General features: G+C 41.8%; 1 protein-coding gene, 1 long non-coding RNA gene and 1 other non-coding gene across 8 annotated transcripts in view; 1 reads left to right on the top strand and 2 right to left on the bottom strand.

The window, feature by feature from the left end:
* Positions 1–8487: 8487 nt before the first annotated feature.
* TRNAT-CGU (transfer RNA threonine (anticodon CGU)) lies at positions 8488–8559 on the bottom strand. The gene has a single exon. It is a non-coding gene; the product is annotated as a tRNA-Thr (tRNA).
* A 180-nt stretch (positions 8560–8739) lies between these two features.
* Positions 8740–21329, top strand: part of LOC135180520 (uncharacterized) — a 36867-nt gene continuing 24277 nt past the window's right edge. Inside the window, exons 1-2 of the long non-coding RNA XR_010304475.1 lie at positions 8740–9016; positions 10738–10824. This is a non-coding gene — a long non-coding RNA (uncharacterized LOC135180520). The remainder of the gene's footprint in view (positions 9017–10737; positions 10825–21329) is intronic.
* Positions 11998–21329, bottom strand: part of MRTFB (myocardin related transcription factor B) — a 75677-nt gene continuing 66345 nt past the window's right edge. For 5 of the 6 annotated variants that reach the window (XM_064152972.1, XM_064152970.1, XM_064152971.1 and 2 more), the window contains 4 exons: positions 20230–20388; positions 19826–19963; positions 19177–19237; positions 11998–17337 (listed from right to left, as the gene is read on the bottom strand). In XM_064152972.1, coding sequence (XP_064009042.1) covers positions 16799–17337; positions 19177–19237; positions 19826–19963; positions 20230–20388 — 897 coding nt within the window. In that variant the 3' untranslated portion in view covers positions 11998–16798. Of the gene's footprint in view, positions 17338–19176; positions 19264–19825; positions 19964–20229; positions 20389–21329 lie in introns of all 6 variants that reach the window. The other variant, XM_064152975.1, reaches the window with a different exon arrangement.

The raw sequence follows: 21329 nt of genomic DNA, 5'->3' as shown, positions 1-21329 counted from the left end.
CCTGTCTTTTGGGGAAAGGAGGGGGAGGAGGGGAGGGCACTCTATAAATTCTATAAATTGTCATTGGGTCTACCAAATTTATAAGAGTCTCTGGGAACTTGCATTTGAACCCAAGACAATTTATTTGGCGTCTCAACGTGGGGCTAGGTAGAAAGAATTCTTTCAGAGAAGATTTGGAAGTTAAAAAATGGATATTCTGAAAGTCTTAATCATTAACGCTTTTGCATGGCTGTTGTGGGGCTGGCTGTTAAAGTTTATAAGTTACCATGTCTTCTGGATTGTCATTGATATGCTCTGGGAATATTCTAAGCATTTGCCTGCCCGAGTCTATGCCTATTTCCTGAATTCTGTTAGTAATATCACTGTGTTTAGAAATGTTTCTGGAACATGGAATCAATCTGAGTATATGCATTGGAGCACAGAAGCTCCAGATATTTTGGGCGAGAAATGGTACTGGATAGCTGTTATTTCACTGTGTGTAAATGTGGGTTTGGGAATTAATAAGATAGCGGTGAACTGGGACACGTGGAAATATCGAGTGGGCGCCGCCATTAGGGTGCTTAGGGGGAGGGGTGGTCCTCACTGCCCCAGCTGCAACTGCGGGGGATGGGCGACAGGGCAGACCGCCCCTAGCGCGGCTCCGCCCCGAACTCCGCCTCCGGTCCCGCCCAGGGCAGCCCCCCGGACCCTGCCCCCTCAGCCCAGCCCCCTTCACCTAGCGCCAATAACCACGCGGCCAGCCAGATCAAATCAAAACCCTCCCGCAGATGCCGATCCAGGGCAAGGGACCTCTTCGGGAACCAGCACCCCCCAGCAACAGCAACCAGCTGGAAATGGACCTGATAATGGAGTGATCCTTATCAGCTCCACGCCCAGAAAGGAAATCAGGCACATAAGGCAGGAGTATGCAAGGGCAAACGGACAGTCCCTTTTAGCCTGGCTTTTGAAATGCTGGGATGCAGGAGCAGAAACAGTGGACCTAGATCACAGGGAGGCGAAACAGCTGGGATCCTTGTCGAGGGATGGAGGTGTGGATAAGGAGCTGGGAAGGCTCGATGGTACCCACTCACTTTGGGCCAGGCTTCTGATAGCTGTGAGGTACAGGTACCCGACTAAGGATGACATGATTTTCCATCCCCTTAGATGGACAGATATGGAACAGGGTATCTCATACCTGAGGCAAATGGCGGTTCAAGAGATAATTTATGGAGCCGACCAGAGGCCCTCGGACCCTGATGATGTCCGCATGAAGCCAGCCCTCTTAAAGAAACTGACTCAGTGTGCCCCTTCCACATATGCCCCCACATTGGGAGCACTGCTGCTGGGCAGAGACCCCAACAACCTTCCCACAATCAGGGAGTTTGTGAATGACCTAAGACAGTTTGAAGACAGTTTGTCGAGGAAAACCTTAATTGCCACTGTAGAGACCCTCACCCAAGAAATGAACGAGCTAAAAGCCTCTTTCTCTGAAATGCAGAAGGCAGAGGATGACTGCTCTTCACCTTCAGAATGGGTGCAAGTCTCAGCTGTAAGGAACACACGCCGCCGTGCTCCTCCTCCTCCCCGCAGGAGACCAGCCCAGAGCAGACAGGGTACACACAGGGGGTCACTCTGGAGAACACTGTGTGACCATGGGGAAAACATGGATAGATGGCATGGCCAGCCCACCTCAGCTCTATGGGCCAGGGTAAGGGAACTGCAGGGAACAAACACGGGGAATAACTCCTCCAGAAGAGGGGTTGCCCCAGTGTCCCGCAGGCAGCGCTCTCGCTCAAGGGGTGGTGAAGCCAGTAACTCAGGTCCATGTGCCTCATGCAGTCACACTGCTCAGAATTAGAGGTGCCCTGTCTCCAGCCAGGCGGAGGCCAGGGATAACAGAGTATATTGGGACGTGTTTGTGAAATGGCCTGGCACTTCTGAAGCCGAGAAGTACAGAGCGTTGGTAGACACCGGTGCCCAATGCACTCTGATCCCCTCCAGCCACAGGGGGACAGATACTGTTACAATTGCAGGAGTCACAGGGGGGTCTCAGGAGTTGACTGTGCTGCAGGCTGAGATAAGCCTCACCGGGAATGTGTGGGAGAAGCACTCCATAGTAACTGGCCCTGATGCACCTTGCATCCTGGGGATTGACTTTCTCCGGGAAGGGTACTTTAAAGATCCGAAGGGGAACAAGTGGGCTTTTGGCATAGCAGCTGTAGAGACTGCAGACAAAGAGCAGCTGTCTATCATGCCTGGCTTGTCAGATGACCCTTCCGTGGTTGGTACCCACAAGGTGGAAGATGTCAAGTTACCTATTGCTTCTCGTGTAGTTCATCGCAGGCAATACCGCACCAACAGAGACTCCCTGCTACCCATACAGCAGCTGATTCGCCGCCTGGAGCAGCAGCTTGTCATCAGCAAGAGCCACTCGCCCTTCAACAGCCCGATATGGCCAGTGCGAAAGGAGACAGGGGAGTGGAGACTCACGGTGGATTTCCGAGGCCTGAATGAAGTGACTCCTCCAATCAGCGCAGCCGTGCCTGACATGTTGGAGCTGCAGTATGAACTGGAAACAAAGGAGGCCAAATGGTATGCCACAATTGACATTGCTAATGCTTTCTTCTCCATCCCCATTGCAGAAGAATGTAGGCCGCAGTTTGCCTTCACCTGGAGAGGAGTCCAGTACCACTGGAACAGACTGCCTCAAGGGTGGAAGCACAGCCCTACAATCTGCCACAGCATCATCCAGACTGCACTGGAGAAGGGTGGCGCTCCGGAACATCTGCAGTACATCGATGACATCATTGTATGGGGTGAGACAGCAGAGGAGGTCTTCCAGAAGGGTGAGAAGATCATTAATATCCTGTTGGATGCAGGTTTTGCCATTAAGAGAAGCAAAGTGAAAGGGCCTGCCAGAGAGATCCAGTTCCTGGGAGTTCGCTGGCAGGATGGCCGACGCCACATCCCTATGGATGTGGTGAATAAAGTGGCCACTATGGTGGAACCCACTAACCGGAAGGAGACACAATCCTTCCTGGGGTTTGTGGGCTTTTGGAAGATGCACATTCCCGGGTACAGTCAAATTGTGAAACCCCTCTTTGATGTTACAAGAAAGAGGAATAACTTTGAGTGGGGACCTGAGCAGCAGGTGGCATTTGACCAGATCAAACGAGAGGTGGTCCATGCCATGGCCTTGGGACCAGTTCGAACCGGCCCAGAGATTAAGAACATTCTCTACACAGCAGCCGGTGAGAATGGTCCTAGCTGGAGCCTATGGCAGAAAGCTCCTGATGAGACAAGAGGCCGCCCACTCGGGTTCTGGAGCAAGGCGTACAAAGGCTCAGAGACCAAGTATACCCCCACAGAGAAAGAAATCCTAGCTGCCTATGAGGGAGTCAGAGCTGCCTCTGAGGTGATTGGGACGGAGTCACCACTCCTTTTAGCTCCAAGGCTTCCGGTCCTGACTTGGATGTTTAAGGGGAAGGGTTCGACTCCGCACCATGCCACAGATGCCACTTGGAGTAAGTGGATGGCTCTGATAACTCAGAGGGCTAGGATGGGGACTCTCGAGCGTCCAGGCATTGTGGAGGTCATCACCAACTGGCCAGAGGGCACTGACTTTGGAAAGCCAGCAGAAGAGAAGGCAGTGACCCGTGCCGAGGAAGCCCCCCCATACAGTGACCTCCCTGAGGAGGAAAAGGCATATGCTCTCTTCACAGATGGATCCTGCCGCCTGGTAGGCAGCAAGCGAAGATGGAAGGCTGCCGTCTGGAACCCCACACGCAGGGTTGCAGAGGCAAGAGATGGAGAAGGCGAATCCAGCCAGTATGCTGAGGTGAAAGCCATCCAGCTGGCCCTGGACATTGCAGAACGAGAGCAGTGGCCAATGCTATACATCTACACCGACTCATGGATGGTAGCAAATGCCTTATGGGGGTGGCTGAAGGAGTGGAAGAGAAATGATTGGCAGAGAAAAGGGAAGCCTATTTGGGCTGCTGATCTCTGGCAAGACATTTCTGCACGCCTGGACAAACTGCCAGTTAAAATCCGACACATCAGTGCTCACATCCCAAAGAGTAGAGCCACTGAAGAGCAGCAGCATAACCACCAAGCTGACCAGGCTGCCCACATCTGCCAGATTGACCTGGACTGGAAGCACAAAGGTGAACTGTTCTTAGCTCGGTGGGCACATGACTCTTCTGGTCACCAAGGAAGAGATGCCACATACCAATGGGCCCGAGACAGATCCGTGGACATATCCATGGAGGCCATAACTCAGGTTATCCATGAATGTGACATCTGTGCCACCATAAAGCAAGCTAAGCGCATGAAGCCTTTGTGGTACGGGGGAAGGTGGTCAAAGTACAGGTATGGGGAGGCCTGGCAGATTGATTACATCACTCTGCCTCGGTCTCGTAGTGGCAAGCAGTATGTGTTAACCATGGTGGAGGGAAGCACGGGGTGGCTGGAAACCTACCCAGTACCTCATGCTACTGCCCGTAACACCATTCTGGGTCTGCAGAGCCACATCCTGTGGAGACACGGTACCCCAGAGAGAATTGAGTCAGACAATGGGACCCATTTCAAGAACCACCTTGTAAGCAACTGGGCAAAAGAGCATGGGATAGAATGGGTTTACCACATCCCATACTACCCACAGGCTGCAGGAAAGATTGAGCGACACAATGGTCTGCTGAAAACCACCCTGAAGGCTATGGGAGGTGGAACTCTCAGAAACTGGGAGAAGCACCTTGCAGAAGCCACTTGGCTGGTGAACAGCAGGGGATCAGTTAACAGAGCTGGTCCTGCTCAGTCTGCCCTACTGCCCATAGTTGAGGGAGATGGAGTTCCTGTAGTCTGTGAAAGGAATCTACTGGGAAAGACTGTGTGGGTTGCTCCTGCCTCTGGTGGGGGAAAACCTATCAAAGGGGTGGTATCCGCAGAGGGTCCTGGTCACACATACTGGGTGATGATGGAAACTGGTGTTATCGAGTGTGTCCCTCAGAGAAATCTCTCTTTAGCTGAAAAGGTTTTGAAATCTCAGAGTTGATTCCATGTGTTCCAGATACTTTCAGGTTATCTTGTATAATAGTTGTATCATAGTTGTGCAATACTTGTATCATAGTTGTGCAATACTTGTATTATAGTTCATAAGGGGTTACAAGTTGTTTTTGTAGTTATACCCTCACCACTACACGGCGTCCAACAGAACCTACATCACAGCAGCAGCTATCCAGAGTCCTACAACATCGCATCACACCACGGCGTCCAACCAGAACCCTGCATCTGATTCGTCACTGATGCCCTGCAGTGAGAGACTGTTCCTGACTTCCCTCCAGAGGATGTCTACAGCCATCTCATCTACACCTGTTCCCCTGATGCCAGACACCAAGAGAGACTGTTCCTGATGTTTTCTTCACAGAGGGAAAAGACTTTCCTGAGTTCCAACAAGAACTGTTCCTGTTTCACTGACTTTTCTTCCGTTCCTGCCCTGCTCACATCTCAGCAACCTGCACCGGGCCAGAGGAGCACATCGCCTTGAGACACAGCCGGGGACCAAGAAGGACTTCACGAACTCTTAACCCATGGACACTTTTCCCATCTTTGGAGAAGAAGACTGTTCTTAGGAAGGTGGAAGTGGTCTAACCAAGGGGTGGAATGTATAGGGTTAACACTCCTGGGGGAGTGACCCTGAACCTGACCCTAGGGGTCTTGGCCCCTCCTCAGGGGTGGGCCACACTCCAGGTGATGGTTAGCCCACTCCCCCCACTTCCTGTGGTATAAAAGACAGGAGTTCTCCTGTCTCTTCCTCTTTTTCGCCCTCTTGCTCCTCTACCTGCGTTCATGACCGCACACACACACTGATACTGCATACCAGCCACGAGGCAGAGACACCATCACACTACTCGGGTTGTATCCATCCCTGTTTTTGTATTTTGCTGTTTTTCCCTTCCTTATCCTTTGTAAACTCCCCTACCTCCAATCCCTTTTTCTAAGTTATTGTTAAACTTTTCCTTTTTAACTTCCAAATCGAGTGAGATTGATTTATTGGGGTGTCCCTACCTTTTATCTCTCTCCCTGTCTTTTGGGGAAAGGAGGGGGAGGAGGGGAGGGCACTCTATAAATTCTATAAATTGTCATTGGGTCTACCAAATTTATAAGAGTCTCTGGGAACTTGCATTTGAACCCAAGACACTGTGTCATGGCAGTAAACCTGCGCAGTATGTTAGTGATTTCTACATCTTAACTGCTGCTGGAGTTAGCGGTTTCTGGTCTGCACTCTTATGCTGTGATATCATAGATAGTTTTCTAATTACAAAATTAGATTCAGGTGAATAACCATAAGCTACATCTTAAAACATTACTAAGCAAAATTATTATCATGCTAATAATTTTGCAGTGTTATTTAGTAAATTGTAATTTTTCTCTGGAAACTGTAGTAAAAGATGCTCTATGTAATCTTCTCAGTGTGTTTCATAACATGGCCTCAAACTGTTGCTACACGGGGGAGATGCAGCTGTAACTCTTGTGTGTACCTGGCTTAATCTTACATTTGTTAAAAATGAAGAATTTATGAAAGCATTACTCATCATGGGCCATGGGACTCTTCTCTAGGTTTATCCTTGAAATTACAATAACAGAAAGCTGTACTGATCAGATACGTGTTTCATCCTTGAGTTTGATTTTTATGTTTCGTTTTGAAAATCCTCTCATGAAAAGAGCTTTAGGGACAAGGCTGTTTCTCACTGTCCTTCGTATTCAGGAGGAAAGATACCTAAGAAAACAGAAACCAGTCTGGAATGTTTTGGGTTGTAGTATTGTATGTGTGCTGTGTCACCGTTCAAAAATCAGTAATTCACATTTTTCTTCTCTCCAGGGACTCTGGGCAGTGTTGTCACACATCTCATACTGGAAATCTCAAGTTCAAAAGGAGCTGGAAGGTAAGCACTGTCATTTTCTCCCTGCTTATGCTTCATCGAAGTTATGCCAGATTTACTAAAGAGCAGTTATAAACACTTATGATACTGACAATGAACCAAGTGCAAGAAAACCTACAACAACAGCAAAACCAAACAAAAAAACCCCACAATCTATATTTCAATTACAGGCATTTAATTCAGTCAGATAATCTTTATAATATGAAATCTGTGCAAAGCACCATATGTAGAACAGTTACAGCCCTTCGAGTCAAAATACATGAATGACGTACCAAAAGTATGTATTTTATTGCAAAAGACTACAAAATCTAGTGTAAATACTAGAGAATGATTATTTTTGTTCTTAGAATTGTACAGTTTTGAGTCTAGATAACCATGGCACATAATGAGAGGAAGATATGCCAGGAAGAAAACAAAACTCTCTGGAATAATCAAAGGTCAGCAAAATTTCAAATGGTAAGTAAATATAAAACATGATTTTTTTTTCCAGTTTATGGCGCTGTTATTATCGACATCCTTAGGATGGCTTTAAGTGCTGTCAGCCCTTAACTGTGTGTACAAGTCTGGTGGTTGGTCTGGTCAGCCCCCTCAGCTGGACTGCCCAGTTGCTGGTGACCCCGCTGCGGCAGCTTTATCCGCAGTACCCAGGTTTGGTTGTGTCTGGGACGGGTGAGCACCGCACTCCTGCACTTTAACCCATCAGCTCCTGTCCTGTCTTCAGCCACACAGATTTTCTACTTTAAACCAAAACCCTAGAGAATGTAAAGGGAACACTAACCGAATCGCAAATAATCCTTCTCAGAGGTTAGTGATACAGATGAAGAAGCCTCATGTTTTACTGGGCCAAAGACAAGACCGAATTAATAAATGATTTAGTGGGGGGTTTGGAACAAGGAAATTAACCATGAGTTTTACAGGATGATAGCTACAGCCTGTGGAGAATGCCTTGTCAAACAAGAGTTTGCAGAGGCTCCACTTACTCCTCACAAAAACGAATCCCTTTCGCAGTGGGCACCAGCGTGTGCTTCGAGGCGGTCGCGTAGGGAAACACTCGCGACACGGCCTCACTGGCAGACATCTTCTCATTGCCATTTCCAACTACCTTCTACTTTTTGCTTCTTCAGGCTGAGGGTCTCGAGTAAGAATCGAGCCCCGGAGAAGGCAGTCTGAGGCAAAATATTTCTACAGCTGCAAATGCAGAGAGAGATTTCGGAAGCCGGTGCAGAGAGGTTTCGGAACGCAGATCCGGCCGATGTGAAAGCCCGGACGGGAGAGGTACTCGCCAGGTAGCTTTGTTCAGGCCCATGGCGGGCATGGGCGGGGAGCGGCAGGCGCGCGCTGCGCGGGTGCAACGCCCCGCGCCTGGGTGCTTGTGCTGGGCGTGCCTGCAGCCGGGCTCTGCCATCTGGATTCCCGCGGGCACCCGGCCGCTCTCCCGGGGCCGTGAAAGGCAAGCACCCGCGTCATGCCCCTGATCGCTGGTAGATAGGGCCGAGGCGCGGGGCTACCTCCGAGCCGCCTTCTCTTAAAAATTAAGGGGAAAGCTGCCGCCAGCGCGGACCGAGCGAGGCACGGACGGGGTTCGAACCCGTGATCTTCGGTTTACGAGACCGACGCCTTACCACTTGGCCACCGCGCCTGCGTTAGCGCGCTCTCCCGACGCCTTTGTATCGCTCGCGCCACTCCCGCGTGACAGCGGTTACATTTTGCGGCCCGCCGCGCGCACATGCAGCTGCTCGAGCAGGCTGGTTGCGCGCGGCCGCTGTTCCCTCAGGGGCGGCGGCGGCGCGAGTGGCTGTGCGGTCCGTTGAGCAGGTCTTCACTACAGAGGCAATGCTGGGACGTGGTGCTGAGGAACGAGTCTTTCTTTCCATGGAAGTCGCCAAGAGCTTCCCCGCCGTCTGTGGAAGCGTTCGCAGTGCCAGCGGAGGCGGGGCCCAGGCGGTCCCCAGGCGGTCCCGCCTCTGAGGGGAAGCGGAGGTGCGGCCCGGGTTTGTGGGTGTGTGGTGCTGCAGGTGGCGTGTGCGCCTAGCTGGGCTTCCCCTTACCAAGAGATGGCACTCTTGCATTTAGAGCAAGAAGCAGGAATGCAAAACGTAAGTATGAAATTAAACGCACTAAATGGTTGGTGCTTGTTCCTATAAAAAAATTGGTTACTGTGAAACACAGCTAATTACGCATTCTTCTAGTTTAGTGCTCCTAGATATTCACAACTGTGACCTGACAACGAAGCTTTGCATTTTTATTTCCTCTTCTTTAAATTCCTGATGAAACTTTTGTTAGACACTCAAGTTATATTTCATCTCCCTGAATGAAAGAATTTTGTGTGTTGACCTGCAGGGAGTACCGATCCCAGCTATGATCAGTCCGTTGAAATTTTTCGTTTGGTTTGAGTTACTGATCTGGTGATGCCATAGTAGAAACATGTTAAAAGAGTAATACATCTTTTGGGGTATTCTTTCACCTGTCGTCAGGAAAACTTGCCTGATAACTTGACTGTCTTGATCATTGTGATCACTGCAGCAGTTCAAAAGTATGATTCATGAGAGTGAAAACTGCCTCATTCATCTCTCACACCTGTGACTTGTATGATAAGAAGTGACTTCAGAGGGTCAGATGCCTTAGCTGACTAAAGAAGAGTTACTCTCGGTGTTACCAAGCTGGTAGCTGGAATGAGTTAGAATTTAACAAATCAGGTTTCACTGATGTCCTTCCATTTCTGGACTACTATCTTAGCTTGTTATGAAATATGCTCGTTTGCTTGTTTTTCTAGTGCTATTCTTACCACTTGTAACTCGACATCACAGATCCTCTGCAGTTCGTGTCTGAATTTGTTTTACTCAAGCTTTTGTATCTTTGTGAGCCGAGAAGTAATTCTGGAGTGAGAAAGCAGAGGAGGCTACTTGAGTCATGTGTCCCTTCAAATACACTACAGTTTTAATAAATGCTTTCAACTGATATCAGAAATAGCACTTAGGATCATAGAATAATTTCAGTTGGAAAATAACTTTAAGATGATCGGGTCAAATTGTTAGCTACCAAATTTGCTGCTAAGTCATGTTCCTTAGCACCACATCTAGGGGACATCAGCTTCTAATGCTAGCAGTCTCCCTTAATGGTGTGGAGAGATTGCAAGTTTAATTTGAAATCATAAGGATCTGAGCAAATTAAAGGAAATACTTGATTTGGTTTAAAAACCACTGCCAACTGTCAGTGTATTTGGAAAAAAAACTTTCTAAACAAAGTGCTGGTGAGCTTGTCACCACTAAAGCCGTTTTAAAATTCAAATTTATTATTTTAGTTATAAAGTGTAATTGCCTTTGGTGCCTTTTGATATCTGGTTACTTTTGCTCTGAAGCATTTCTTATGCTGGTCGTTACCCTTGTTTTAGCTCATGCTGAATCCTCACATAAAGTCCTTTTCTGAGGGAAGGCTTTTTACAACACAGTTACTTAAAGGAAAATGTTTAGAAGACTCTAAAGCTGGAAAGATATCAGGATTTTGTTGGAAGGAGGAAATAATCACTAGGGTTTTTTTCATCCTTCCCTAAACCTCACTCTTAGAGATGGAGGTGTTGCTTTAGGAGAGCACTTTGCTGCCTATTTTAGTTGTTTGCAAACCAGGCCTTTCTACAAATCTCACAGACTCTTTTCAAGACATGCAGAGCAACAATTATATTTATGCAGAATTTGTGAAATTGTACAACTCAGTTTATAAAGACTTGCTGGAAGTGGAATGCTCCTCAATTATCAATTACTTGAACTTAGCCTGACCATTGCTTTGTCCAAGGTTTACTAAGGAATGTTTCTCTTCACAGATGAGGGGATTCCAGAATGATGCAGTATTATGAAAGAGTGGCCCTGCAGTCTTTGTTCTGCAGAGAAGACTGGAAATTCACCTTCAGGTAGTTTTTTTTTAATGTGAAGGGAAATATTAGAATTAATTTATAAATTTATCATTAAACAATATTTGTATAATACACAAGAAGCTAATAGTGATAGTGATTAATACTGTACAAAGACAAATGGGATGATGGCCATTTGTAGAACATAGTTTAATACACTCAGGTTTCATTGAAAAAAAGCTCAAGTTTCATCAGTCCTTCTTGTGTTAACATCATCATGATACTAATATGAATGTAATTTGGAAGGGAGGGTTGTATGTTTATAGTTTTTGGTCTTTGTAAAACAAACCAACCCCCAAATTTCCAGATGGCACCAAAACAAGTGATTTATCTCTGACATTGTCTGACTATAAATTCTGTAATGCAGAAAAGGCAAAAAGTGCTGCACTTGTTCTGCTCTATTTGTGTTTGGTATGTGATACCTGAAGGTAAGTTTGTGACATATATAGCCTACACATTTCAAAATTATTACAATTCATTAAAAAAAGGTATTTTATGACATTTGTGGGACTTAGTAGCAATTTTTAATTTGTTCAGTGTCACAGGTACTACTTACTGCAGCATGGGTATTGTGCTATTGGGCTGAGTCCTGGTGTCATCAGCCTAGAACAGGCTTTAATAAGGGTAAGATGTGTGATCTATTGTGCGAACTGCCTCAACAGGAGGAAGTGTACTAGTAAATATTTAAATTAAGCAGCCTTATCATGAAAAGGAGCTTGCAGGCACTGAACAGTTCATAGCCCATTCTCCTGAAGTACTATATACTAATAGTATTGTTTTGAAATAAAATAAATCCAAACCTAAACTTTGAGAGTTCAGGAAATTTCTGACAGATTTTGACTCTTATTTGTAAGACAAACCATCATGGGAGACTCCAGCCCTGGAAGCATTCAAAGTCAGGCTGGATGGAGCCTTGAGCAACCTGGGCTACTAGGAGGTGGCCCTCCAGGCCCATGGTAGAGGACTCAGAAATAGTTAATCTTAAGTGTCCCTTCCATTCCAAACCGTGATTTCTTTGGAGTCTCTCTAGCAGCAGATTCCATTGCTGCTCCTTCGTGTGATAAAAGTACTTAAAACACATGCTAAATGTTTCTGACTCGTAAGAGTCAGAACTTTTGTTGATGATTATTAATAGTATCTTTTGTTTTTAAGTAGTAAATATGGACAAAAGAACACAGTTTTCCTTTTTTATTTGAGACACTTAGCAAAAATGCTGAAATACCAAACATTTCCTCAGTAGCTACAATATTGCCACTATGTACAAAATATTTGATAAATGTAGTACACATATAAAAATACAGTATGCATTACATATATACAGTACAATGTGCAAAACATATGGCATTCAAACATATGGAATTGATTTTAGGGGTGCAAACAGCAAATACAAAGGCATCATGGTTTCTTATAGAAAGGCAATACATAAACTGACGCCCTGATTGCCATAATTTGCATTTAATAAAGTAGTGCTTAAATGAAGAGAGCCCTAGATCCAGGTGTCTGTCGTCTTCTTTTCACAAAATGAGATGCTAAGACATAATTATGACTATGAAAGTAAGAAGAGAAACACCTGCTAGGGGTAGCGTTATGTCTACTGCAAGCAGTACTGTGAAGGAAAATCCTATCTGGAGAAAAGCCTGTGCTATTACTTAATACAAATTTCTCAAACAACAAAACCAAATCTTTACTATTAAACATCAAAAACAGCTTTGAAAATATCTACACCCTTAATTTTAAAAAAGTATGGACACTACTCCTGGGGATTTGATTTCCTATGCTTCAAAATACAAAGTGCCTCCTTTGGCAATATAAATGGCAATGCTTTGGTTCCTGTTTAAAACTTTATATAATTATAATTTATTTTAGGCTGTCTTTTGAATATCTGAAATGTATTTTTTTTTATTTTATAAAAATAGGGTGATTATATAGTTATTTACCATTCCCTGCATTTTATTGGGAATTTGCTCTCATAGCGAGAATGGCTTTTTTTGGCTAGATTTCTACAAATACATTTATGAACTTTTAACTTAAAAAGTCTTTATATTCAGTACTGGACCCTACGGAGTGATGTAGGTGTCTCTTTTTTTGCACTTTATATTTATTCCTAGCAAACTGGTATAAAAGGAATATTTAACATTACTTCAGGTTTTAATGGATGCTTGTTATTGGCCATGTATATACTATTTGCAACTCCATTCCATGGATCTCAAAAACCCATCTGTAGTATGGTCTAGAAGTCATCAAAAGGGGATTTAATAGACCACAATATAAAGAGTTGCATCAGAAGACATACTAGAAATAAATGGAAGAATAATTTTCCAGTTTTAATAGAATTTTCTGTAAGTTTATAATACACTGAGGATGCCATCCAAATAATTGCTTACATCAGTGAGCTTTACTGTGTTCTGGTTACATAATGCCCTTCCAGTTAAATGTAGTCTGTGATTGCATTTTCTTTGCCTTGAAAACAGTTCAGCAGCTTGCGCTTGGGTTCCAATTATCGTGCCTGCACATTTCAGGCATCTGAATGTTTGAGATTAAATAACATAGAAATTTAATACTGGCACTTCTGTTTTGATCACCTGCTTCCTTTAATGTAACTCCTGTTAGTGAATTTAGAAATGCCTTGGAAAAAAAATCAGTATTTAGTGCTTATTTTAAAAAGTTGTGACCTCAGCTTTTTAATGGTCTGATTCTGAAAGCGCACAATGCTGTATTGGACTCTAGATTTCTGTAGAGAACAACTGACAAATTAATTTTATTCTTGGAGAGAAAGCTGTATTTCTGACAATGACTATTTATAATATCAAATAAAATTTAGTCTGTAAACTTACTTGCCTTAACTAATGCTGAATGGCACTAAAAGTGCGCAACAAATACCATTTCTGTATTAAACACAGGATGTGGCTCCCCTTGAATCACATTAGTCTTGAAAACATACATCTGAGCTCCGTGTCTAAAAGTGTAAACACCAATTTTCATTTTTCACACTGATCAAATGGTATTCTTAATTACTTTGAAGGTTCTACTAACAACACATTTGATAAGACGTGTTCTCCTAGTGTATTTCAGCCATTAAATGGCAAATTTAGTGCCAGTGCTTTCCTTTACTTCTCTCTTAATGAAAAGTATTCAGTTCTGTACAGTCAAACTGCACAGCCATGATTATGTTTCTAAGATGTATTGTATTTGTGTTACAAAAAATGTTATATAAAACATGCACACACAAAAGTCTAAGCAAAATCTATTTCTGCCGTAACAGGCATTTATAACTATGGCAAATATATCACATTTCAGAACAAAGTCTAAAGCAAACCATTATATCTAGGGTTTAGTACACAATTTTGAAACGTACAAAAAAGTAATCACACATTCCCTACGCTACAGTATTTGTACTTCAGAAAACTAAACTGATCCCTTTATTTTTAAAATAATATTTTCTGGTTTTCGCAAGTAGACTTTTAGAGTAGAAAGCTATACTGTACTGATAACAACACATCTGAACTGTTTGGGTTTATTTCTGCACATAGATTCCTATGGATTGGTTAACATTCTACACTGTCAATAAAAATAGTTTTGTAGCAAGATTACTTTGCCAGTTTTAAGCTCTATATACATGCACATCAAGGATGACAGTACAGTTGCTTTAGGGTAATTTATCTTCAAAGTTCATTTACTTGCCTCCTATTTAATCAGAAGGCAGGGTCAAAAAGGGGTAACTAACCACATATGTGGTATGATGTCTGGTGTATCACACATAATAATTTGACAGTAATGCACAGCACTAAATTTCATTCAAAATTGTTCCTATCAGACCAAGAGTCCTTATTTCTTATTCTCATAACAGCTGAGGGCACTTGGTATCTCAGAGTATTAGCTCCCAAGATAATATGATGAAAAGGAATGCAAAGAGTGAAATCTATTTGTTTGGTGTTATTGAAAAATCCTATAGCATCAAAATTTAAGGCAGACAATCCAGGTGTAATATTGTACTCAAGTATCGTAGGCACAGCAATAAGGAAATACATCTTTCAACATATTTTTTTTGTTGTGAAAATCCTCCAGATTAACACAAATGTTATTCTGTACTTAGTTTCACATTAAAGTAAATCCTGGCCTGTGAAATTACTGAGGATATATAACCATTTAAAGTGCTGGTAACTGATATGATGCAAACATACAATAAGAGTTTAAATCCCGAATCAATTATATAATCCACATTTTATATCCAAGGGCAACAAAATTTCATAACATACTAAACCAGACTGCACTGTGTATCTGGGGACATAAATTTGGAGTTAATTCCAAAACATTTTGTGACAAAAGGATTTTTTGTCTTTTTTTATCTTAAAAGGATTGTGTTTTCTTTTCCTTTTTAAAAATTGTGATACAGGTTGTTGAATACTTAGCAGCTACTTTCTGTTTTCATTATTACTTTGATACATATCATTATTGTAAGAAGTAAGAAAAAAAGATTCAGGGCATTCTTCATAGTTATTACAAAACTTTGTTTTAGAGGGTTGGCGGTGAGGAAGGAATTCTGCAAGGTCAGTTTTCAGATGGGAAAACATATCACATTTCCATTGTTCAGGAGTGGGAACTGTTTCCTTTGATCTTAATACAGAAATTCTCTAATGGGAAATAATTCCAATTTTATGTTTGATTATCAGTCTACACAACCTATGGCAACATTTAACAACTACTACCTGAGAGACTACAGAATTTCAAAGTATTTTTTGTTTGTTTTCCCAACTGATTTCATAATAGACTGACAAAAACAACCAAGGGCTTTAAAGAAAAATGATATTTTCAAGTGCTGTGCTGTGAGGTAAGCGCTTAATTTTTGCTGTTATCTTCTTCAGGTATGATATATGCCTTCTTATGACAGAACAGTACATTCTACAGTGCTATTTACGATTCTCACTGAGCTGCTTTTCTGTTCAGCCTCCCTGATGTTACGTAGTAGTATACAAAGCTGTTCAATAGTGTTCATCATTACTGTCCCCTGCAACTCAGTTTGCTCCCCCCAGAAAGATCTCCTATTGAGGGCATCGGGACTATTCTTGTAGAGATGTTCGCAAGATCATAGTGCACAATAGCATTAATTCAACTTTTCTATTCCTCAAACTGTTCTAATATGCTGAGATACTTGATTCAATGATCCAACAAATACCCTCAAATTAAATTAGGATATCTATTATTTCCATTATAGTAATCTCTTGTTTGAAGACCACTGTTCCCCTCTGTTCACAAAAATAAGCTATACAAAGTTAAAAGAGTATACAAATAACTGTCTGATATACACATTAAAACCCAGCTATTAAATCCAGAGCATTGCTATAGAAAATTCAGTGTTCTCAATATTACCTGGCATAGCTACAGTGGATTTCTTGCAGTTACACTTAATATCCCTTTGGATGCAGTTATATTCTTCCCTCATGATTAAAGAGTGAGGGAAGAGTTTTAAAAACCACAAAACCAAAATATAAAAACAACTTGAACAAATTAAGAGACTAGGTATATGAAATTTCACTGAACCAGCCAGTGCTTCTACTTGCCTTTGCTCTCAATTCATTTTGAACCTGGCTCAGGCTATCCACAGGAACAATGAAGTGCAGTGATACCTCCCCCAAACATTTGTTCATTATGTCAATACAGACAGTTGAAATCTTTATTTTTCTTCTCTAAGTTTAGCCATGTTGTGTTGCATTTACCTTGGGGTATTTTTAATCAGTGAGTATAATCATGTTGTCTTGACTTGTGATATACAGCTTTCAGAGAGCCCTGATCTGCATTACTGATAGGAGCACAAAGTAATTCACTGTTGTAAACTTGAAAATTATAAGGAATTAGCTTCAAGCATTTCTTCTTCCATACATTACTGTTTTAATTTATCTGAACTGCAATCAGAATGGTATAATAATGGACCTCTGTTGTACGCAGACTTGCAAGTCATGTTCTCATTGGCTACAGCTTAATCCCAGTGCAACTGTAGATCTTGTGGATCTAAAAAGTCAGTGGAAAACACGCTGGGGGCAGTGGAACTGAGTGGTGTGAGTCCAGATGAGGAGCTGGGCATTGTAATATCTAGCCATTCCATATTGTCCAAATTCGTATCAGGAAGGTCAAGAGACAGACAGGAATTATTAGTAGTAAATTGTGGATCAGATGTTTCCATGGGTGAATGAGAGTGATCTAAAATGCTGGAGTGATTAAGCAGATCATTCTGGAGGTCTTCAATTAAAGAAAATGACTCTCTGTCCTCAGTACTGCTTGTCAGTTGAGGAATTTCATTACCTGATGGTAAAGTTCCATCCAAGAGAGCTTCAAGTTGGTTTTCCAAACTTATAGACAAGCTGGTTGTTGGTTCCAAGGACACAGGGGGAGGGGCCATTTGGATTTGTGGTGGTGGGCGGGATATCACTGTATTCACTGGCATTGTAGTGATGTTGGCTGTTACTGGTCTCATTTTGGAAATGGGAGATGGTTCCTCCTTTATTGGAAGGGAAATCTCTGTAATAAAAAAAAACAACAACAAAACCAACCACAGTTGGGTTCAGGAAAGAGAATGACATCCATCCTCAGGCTTACAAATTCCACCCCTTCTTTGCCCATTCTGGGATGCATCCACAGTGAACTCAATAGAGCAATTTTGTTACTCTGATCAAGTTAACATTACAGATGTCAGACTACGTCAGGTACTCTATGAACAACACAAGATTTTAAAACAAGTTCCAGAGTTCTGCTTTCAGTGATACTTCATCCAATTAGATTACTTATATTGATTGAAAAAAAGGAACAAATTTCTAGATGTTGACTTTATCTCCTTCATGTTTACAGTGATTCTGACTAATGAGAATAATTATGAAAGCAGCACATTTCCTCATTCATAGAAGAGTACCTGATTCAATTTTCAGTTCCATCCCTGTTCAGTGCTCTGTCCACCTTGGTGAATTAGAGTCTAACAGATCAACTGATGTGATTAGGATGCATTTATTCCTGATTCTAGAATCTAGAACTACTCTTCTTTCAAGAAGTTCCATGTAAGACAGTGGCAGTAACAATAAAAGGAAATAAAGCAAAGTAAGTTCCAGTTAATTCGTATATACAAATGGAGTCCAAAAAAAAAAAAAAAAAGACAGACCAGAATATGCAAGTAAATCCTCCAGCACAGGTGATGTTTCTCCCAGCAAAAATATACCTAACAATATATTCTGCACCAGTTTTACAAGCAAAACTCACACCTTTAAAACCTTAGGAGCATCTATTAAAATGACCGCTTGATAAAGGCAAAGTATTACTAAACAGACTGTCTCACTCTTCAAATATATTAATAAACAAAACATTCTTCACTATAGAACTCACATTAAGTGCAAGAGCCCTGATTGCTTTATTTTGTTCTTTGTAAAGATGATCAGGAAACATTTGCATTTTTTATTGCAACTTTGCAAATATGGCGTAGTTGTTACCTCTGAGATCATAATAGGTTTTTTTAACATATCACTCGAAGCAGAGGTTAGGACTTGAACTTTGAACTATCCATGCAATATAATAAGAACACTGAAAGCAATTTTTCATTTAGCTCAAATTATTCACTGCGTAAGTCACATCTCAGTCTGTTGCTGTATACTGCGTTTTCTTCAGCTGACTTTGCAATTTCAGAGAAAATACTTCATTTGGAACATGGCAAAAAACTTCTAAGAGCCTGCAATCCATCACTTCTGTCCTGGCATTCACTTCTGTCAAGATCCTTACATGACAATAGTACAAAACATTTAAGTTAATCGAATTGCTTGGCACCACTTCCCAATAGCTGATTGGCTTCTTAGTATACAAAGCCCAATTATGCCTGAAAGCCTCCTTCTTCTAATGCAGAGCTACTTAGTGTATTACTTCAGTTCCTTTCTGATAGCTTCAATATTTTAACTGACATGGGAAGCTGTTACTCATACTTTTTCCAGTAATGTATCTTTGATGTCTATAGAGTTGATAATACATCATTGTACTTAATGAAATTGTAGTAGCCATATGTGTTAACTCTTTATTCTACTTTTTATTTAATTTCAATATATATTATACTTGTTCAGCTTTTCCAAATTTGATAAAGTATGTCTGTGCTAACTTAAGGTGTTAACTTTGATCACTTGAATGCTGTGTGGATTATTGCAGAGGTCTGCCTAGGCTAATTTACAAGCAAAGTTTCACAGCATGTTTGCTGTATATGTTTTGGTAACAGGCTGGATAGCTTCTGCCTCCTCTCCCTGAAAGAATTTTTTCATTCCTTTGATTATAGCATTGAGCTTTACTATCAGGTTTTAAATGTCTACATCACACATATATCAATTAGTTTACCTCCACTCTTGATGAGAATATCAAAAAGATCATCCATCTGCTGACTGTGTGCACTGGACATCTGTAAGGCATGAGAAAAGGGTTATTCTTTTTCATGTGTTAATTTTTTCTGAGTTGCTTGACCCTAGCTTCTCTCAATAGTACATGAGTACTAACCCATAACTAAGAATAAAATTCATTTGAAACTGCCAATGCAGAAACCAGAGAAATAGTTTGAGCAGACACTTATAATCGCTGTGGTCAGTTTCAGTACAAAGAAACAGGGAAAACGTCTGAGGAGCAAGAAAAAGATTTCCTGAAGGGAACCCCGGAAAGTGAGGCATAAAAATTAGGGATAAGAAGTACCTGTTTGTAACAGGTTATCTGGTATAGCTACGAGACTTTGTACTTTGGGGGCTGCACCCCGAACTGCTTTCTCTCAGAGGTATCCTGTGAAGGGCCATCAGGTAAAAGGCGTTTTGTTAAGTATGTTTTTTTTTTTCAAATTGATGGAGGAAAGGCTGTCTGTCTGTTGTAAACAGCCATCTGAAAATATTAACAGGCTATGCTAGAATTATCTTGTTGACAAACAAAAAAATAGAAAACTGGCTTGGATAATTCTCAAAAAAAAAAGAAAAAAAGTTTTTAATAAGCAGGTGAAAATAACTACCTCTCGGTGTGATGTCTGGATATTGCGAGTCTGTTTTATGGCCTCTTCATAACGTGGAGGATCTTTTGTCTTGGATACTGTGTTGTTGAAGAGGGACTGTTGAACAATATAAGGCTGGGCTTGAGATGGAGAGCCAGGCTGCAGGAATAACAAAATAGAGACTAAATAATGCATTTTAGTGAATTTTGTATGTAACAAGTTCTAAAGATAGTCCTACTTTGTTGTACCAATCTACATATTTACAACTAACAATAGCATAGAGGGATAAATGAATAGTTTCTTTCTCATAATTACATATATGCATTACTAAAATCTACAAAACATCATTCTTCCTTGATGCAGTACCGTATTACTTAAGAATAATAATACACAATGTTCATGGAACATTGCTGGGCTTGCCTTACCTTATTAGAAGTAGCAGGTCCATTCTGCACAGAAGAGACCTGATTACCAACAGTGTGAATGTTAGAATTTGATGTTTTATTAATAAAGGACTGTGAAGGTGTTGTAACTGCTGCAGTCTGATAGGAAAATACTGTATTTGATGTGGCAGGTGGAAAAACCTGTAAAGGATTAATATATAAGTCTTAGGTTATGGCTTTTCAAAAAAATAATAACACTGGGTTAATGACATCAATCAGATTTAAGATTTTGAAAAAATAGTTGCTTCCTCTAATTCCCTATTAAGGAAATGTTACTTGTACTGATTTTTAACTCCAGTGGAATAACTTGTAAATCTAGAAGTGTTACTCTTTTTAAGAAATTTTGTGCTGTCATGTGCTTTCAGTTATCATCCTGCAGTTTTCCAGGAAGCATGATGAAAGTGTAATACAAATTTTCTGAAAGACATTCAGAGGAGTATGGAAAACTTTCATGCAGTATGCATCATTTCCCCACCTAGTGGACAGTCGATAAAATGAATGCTTCTGGCCTGATACAAACTAGCATATGGGTCCATGCTTGTCCTATGCTGCCCGTTTAAAGACAGAATGTTTGTTTTGTGCCATATAATTCTAAGTTCCTTTAACTACAGTTATTTATGAGAAGAGAGGAAGAGGCAAAATATGTGAATTATTAACATGGGTATCAACTGTAAATCAGGATACTGGTATATAATTTTTTTGTTTCTTCAACTTATAGTCCATATGTGCAATGATTCCAAGCAGTATCCTACTTCTTATATTTCTAAGTTAGAGGGAGAGGAAGAAGAGCTGTGACTGTATGAATGTGTAAAACTGTTCTTGAAAATTCTGTATCACTCCCAGGTACCTTTATGACAAGTTGTGACAATCTTAGGATTGGGGCTGGAGATAAACCTAGGATAAGCTTTGTGGAGTACAATCTGGATACAAGTTAAGTCTGCTGTGAGAGGGTTTAATACAGTTTCTGTTTGCCACCTGGATCATCTCTGCAAAAACTATCTTAATTTCTGTCTGTCTGCCACTGAGGTGAATGGCTGTGGAGATGGCTCCTTATTACTGAAGAAAAAGGGCCATGTGGAGGG

This window comes from Pogoniulus pusillus, chromosome 13, assembly GCF_015220805.1.
Source record: "Pogoniulus pusillus isolate bPogPus1 chromosome 13, bPogPus1.pri, whole genome shotgun sequence".
Classification (NCBI taxonomy): domain Eukaryota; kingdom Metazoa; phylum Chordata; class Aves; order Piciformes; family Lybiidae; genus Pogoniulus; species Pogoniulus pusillus.
This window is presented reverse-complemented; position numbering and strand designations above follow the sequence as displayed.